The sequence below is a fragment of the Sinocyclocheilus anshuiensis genome, unplaced genomic scaffold (genome assembly GCF_001515605.1).
Source record: "Sinocyclocheilus anshuiensis isolate Anshui unplaced genomic scaffold, SAMN03320099.WGS_v1.1 scaffold3199, whole genome shotgun sequence".
Classification (NCBI taxonomy): Eukaryota; Metazoa; Chordata; class Actinopteri; order Cypriniformes; family Cyprinidae; genus Sinocyclocheilus; species Sinocyclocheilus anshuiensis.
This window is the reverse complement of record NW_015544133.1, coordinates 9193-13631: the sequence shown is the minus strand read 5'-3', so window position 1 is coordinate 13631 and position 4439 is coordinate 9193. Positions and strand designations below refer to the sequence as shown.

Genomic DNA, 4439 nt, shown 5'->3' with positions numbered 1-4439 from the left:
TTTTAATTGTGATGATTTTGGCTCACATTTAACAAAAACTCACCAATTCACTATCTCAACAAATTAGAATACTTCATAAGACCAATAAAAAAAACATTTGTAGTTAATTGTTGGCCTTCTGGAAAGTATGTTCATTTACTGTACATGTACTCAATACTTGGTAGGGGCTCCTTTTGCTTTAATTACTGCCTCAATTCGGCGTGGCATGGAGGTGATCAGTTTGTGGCACTGCTGAGGTGGTATGGAAGCCCAGGTTTCTTTGACAGTGGCCTTCAGCTCATCTGCATTTTTTGGTCTCTTGTTTCTCATTTTCCTCTTGACAATACCCCATAGATTCTCTATGGGGTTCAGGTCTGGTGAGTTTGCTGGCCAGTCAAGCACACCAACACCATGGTCATTTAACCAACTTTTGTAGCCAAATTCCTTGACACGTCTTTGTGTGGTGGCTCTTGATGCCTTGATCCCAGCCTCAGTCCATTCCTTGTGAATTTCACTCAAATTCTTGAATCGATTTTGCTTGACAATCCTCATAAGGCTGCGGTTCTCTCGGTTGGTTGTGCATCTTTTTCTTCCACACTTTTTCCTTCCACTCAACTTTCTGTTAACATGCTTGGATACAGCACTCTGTGAACAGCCAGCTTCTTTGGCAATGAATGTTTGTGGCTTACCCTCCTTGTGAAGAGTGTCAATGATTGTCTTCTGGACAACTGTCAGATCAGCAGTCTTCCCCATGATTGTGTAGCCTAGTGAACCAAACTGAGAGACCATTTTGAAGGCTCAGGAAACCTTTGCAGGTGTTTTGAGTTGATTAGCTGATTGGCATGTCACCATATTCTAATTTGTTGAGATAGTGAATTGGTGGGTTTTTGTTAAATGTGAGCCAAAATCATCACAATTAAAAGAACCAAAGACTTAAACTACTTCAGTCTGTGTGCATTGAATTTATTTAATACACAAGTTTCACAATTTGAGTTGAATTACTGAAATAAATGAACTTTTCCACGACATTCTAATTTATTGAGATGCACCTGTACTATAACACTAGTGACACTATATTGGCTGAGAAGGACATTTTTTAACCTCATATTCTGATATGGGTTATTTTTCTTCTGAGTGTAAGGACTTAAATGCTGATCTGAATGCTTTTCAGAGAGCAATAAAATGTAAACTCCGCTCTGTTTTCAGTTTTGAAGTTGTGCAGGTTCTACACGACAAGCTTCTTGATATGGTTGGAAAGATACAGTAAGTGTGGTTTAAACTTGTGAACATATGGTCTAAAATATTACATAAGGTCATAAAACATGAAGTCATAATATTGCATATTTACCCAGGGTACCTACTGTTCTAGTTGGAAACAAAAAAGACCTTCACATGGAAAGGTAAGCATATACTATATATTCCCCTTTTGCATATTTTTAGGGACCAAGCACTTAAACCGTATTATATATGTTGTTGGTGGTGATGGTGTTGTTGTATTTTTATTAATATTTATCTGTTTAATATTACTTTTTACTTATTTAGGGAGCGGTTCTTAGAAACAGTACATCACATAGACTCCAAACATGGTAGAATTGTCCCAAATCCCCCTACAACTCAGGCATACATACATGCATCAGTCTGACAGGTGGCGCTATAATAAAGCCTTTTACATTTTTTGCCATAGGACGTATTAGATGGATACCAATTTTACCTAGGCCATATTGCCTATCAGTCATTTTGAATTACTTTTTAAAGGTTCTTCAAACGCATTATAGTTCAATTGGTGTTTGTCTAACTTGGACAGCATTTAACGTCAATGCTCTTGACAGTTTTAAAACAAATTTCAATATTTAGTAGACCTATGTATTTTCTGTGGTAAACATGCTTGCATATACTAAAAATCGCAATTAATTTAGCAAATTTAATTTGGCCTTTGCAATCTAATTAACTCATTAACATTCATCAATCAACAATATGAGTTAAATACATTTCAGACCATAAAATTGTCCAAAACGTTGGAAGGCACAGCATTCTCTCTCTCTCTCTCTAGAGTGATTAAACCAGAAGAGGGCAAGAAGCTAGCTGATTCTTGGGGTGCCGCTTTTATGGAGTCATCTGCTAAGGAAAATCAGGTAACTGTTTTTAATACTTTTTTTTCTTTCTTATAAATAAGGAACCTTTGCTTACTTTACAGTTGTTTACAAAACATGTTATAGACACATTTCTGCAATACACATTTTCCTTTTCTGTATAGTATGGACATTTGTGTATATGTTCTTCTTTGTAAAAGAACATTCATTTTACAGACCGCTGTAGAGGTTTTCAAGAGGATTATTCTGGAAATGGAAAAAGTTGATGGAAACGCCCCATCAGAGGAGAAGAAGTGTGCTGTGATGTAAGGCATGCAGTAAACTCACATGCTGAAGTTGAGACACATCACCATGCCATTTATTATAACAGAGCAGTTCAGTAACAGGTTCTCTCCTGATGAATTATTTCCAAATGCAGTCAGATTTTTAAGCAAATCAGTGCTGTTCAAAACCAATGTCAGCAAACATTCTTCCAAAATTACATATTCAGTATTGGGAATTAAATGTTAATGCTATTTGAGGCTGAAATTGCTGTGAAAGGTTTTACTTAAAATGTCCCATCTCTGTTACTTTCAGCTTTGTTGACTGACATTTAATGTTTAATCTGACAGGTACTAACCTGTCTGCAATCTACTATCTCAAATTAGCAGTACACAGTTGCTCTTATTTTTATTTTATTTTATTTTTTGCTCTCCCTCTGATATATTTACTAATTTTACTTGTCTTGAGTAACCAACGGAATTAAAATGTGTATCAGTAGTCCATTTAAATTTAGTTTATACGGAGACTGTCATTGAGACTGCACATATTAACAACTCAGTGCTGTGCTCCTCCTTTCCTCTTCCTAGTGGATTATGTGAACAGTGTGGGTGTGTATATATAAGATGATGTAAACAGCACCCTAAAAAGATCCACTGTTCCCGCTGGTGGTTTTATACACAATAAAGTGACTAAACCTTCAGTATAAAGTGAACATGAAAGCTTTAATACTTTGTTAGAATTCTATTTGTGAGATTCAGCCTTTTTTCATTTGTTGAAAGTGTATTGTTTTGATTCAGAAATGAGTTTGGTTCCCTGTAACAATGCTCTACATGCATTTTATGCCATGGTGTGAACATAAATCTTTACGTGGCATATAAAAGTGTTTGTGAGAAAAATACACCATTTTAGTATGATGCTGAACTTCATACAGACCATTTGCCATTTGTGAGGGCTTAGCCTAATATTTACATTGTTACCAAGGACCAGTCAATTCATCATCAAACATTTTCCCGTGTAGTCATATGAGCTTAATCTTCGCCTAAAAGCAGGGTCACAAACAATTGAGCACTCTGTAGAGCAGTTTAGACTGATTATACACCGGCTACCAAAACAAATGTTGTTCCAATGCAGTTGTAATGTCTTTTGCATCATCCTCCCTGCTTCCAATTTAGTAACCCCTTAGCGATATTAAATAGCACCATGATACGAATATTACCAGAAATGTCCTGAACCTTACTACATTGAATCAGCACTGCTGAATTCCAATGGCCCTTCAAAATCGGACCTCCTCATTTTCCGGTGAAGTTCAGGGTGCCAGGTTTTTCATTTTTATAATTTTGACAACCTTCATGATCATTTTAGGGACTTCTGTATATGGATTTTTTTGTATGTGGAAAAAATAAACATTTAAAGAATGTGTTAATGTGTTCTCTGTTTGTTTGTTTTGTTGTTTTTACCTTTCAAAAGTTAGTCGGGTTTCTAACATCAGTTGAAATAGTCAATCAGGGCAATGCATTTTCATATTATGCAACTTGCTTCTTAACCACCAGTACAAGGCATCTTTGGAGAGATTGAGTAACTAGTCACACCTTTTAGTAACTTGTCAAACATCGAATATAGAAGTTATGTTGATGTCACACAGGTGGAGTAATAACTTCTATTCCACTGGTCACAATTGTGACCAACCATAAAACATACTTTTATATATATATATATTTTTTTTTTTTTTTTTTTTTTTTTATTTCAAAGTGTTAATAATGACACATCATTTGGATGTTTTCATGTCTAGAAAAAATTTGGGGTTAAATGGGTTAATGTCCAGATGTTTGATTCCATTGTGGGTTCCCTCTATGTCATAATCTGGGATTCCCAGATTTTAGATGTTCAATGTACATTGCCACTAATCAGTGAAAGCACAAGCCTTGGAATACCCATGTCTATGAGACTGCCTCTGCCCTGCATGGTAAGTATTGCAGGTGCCGAAATCTTAACTCCCCACCAGATTATGACTCCCATGCAGTGTTGGGAAGGTTACTTTGGAAATGTAATAGGTTACAGATTACAAGTTACCCTATTTAAAATGTAATAGTAGTGTAACTTTTTCAATTA

At 35.8% G+C, this 4439-nt stretch overlaps 1 protein-coding gene across 1 annotated transcript in view; it reads left to right on the top strand.

Annotated features, from left to right (window-relative positions):
- LOC107694907 (GTP-binding protein Rheb-like) overlaps positions 1-3743 on the top strand; it is a 9377-nt gene extending 5634 nt beyond the window's left edge. The window contains exons 5-8 of the mRNA XM_016494620.1: positions 1186-1242; positions 1332-1379; positions 2030-2111; positions 2286-3743. Coding sequence (XP_016350106.1) covers positions 1186-1242; positions 1332-1379; positions 2030-2111; positions 2286-2378 — 280 coding nt within the window. The 3' untranslated portion in view covers positions 2379-3743. The remainder of the gene's footprint in view (positions 1-1185; positions 1243-1331; positions 1380-2029; positions 2112-2285) is intronic.
- The last annotated feature ends 696 nt before the right edge of the window (positions 3744-4439 follow it).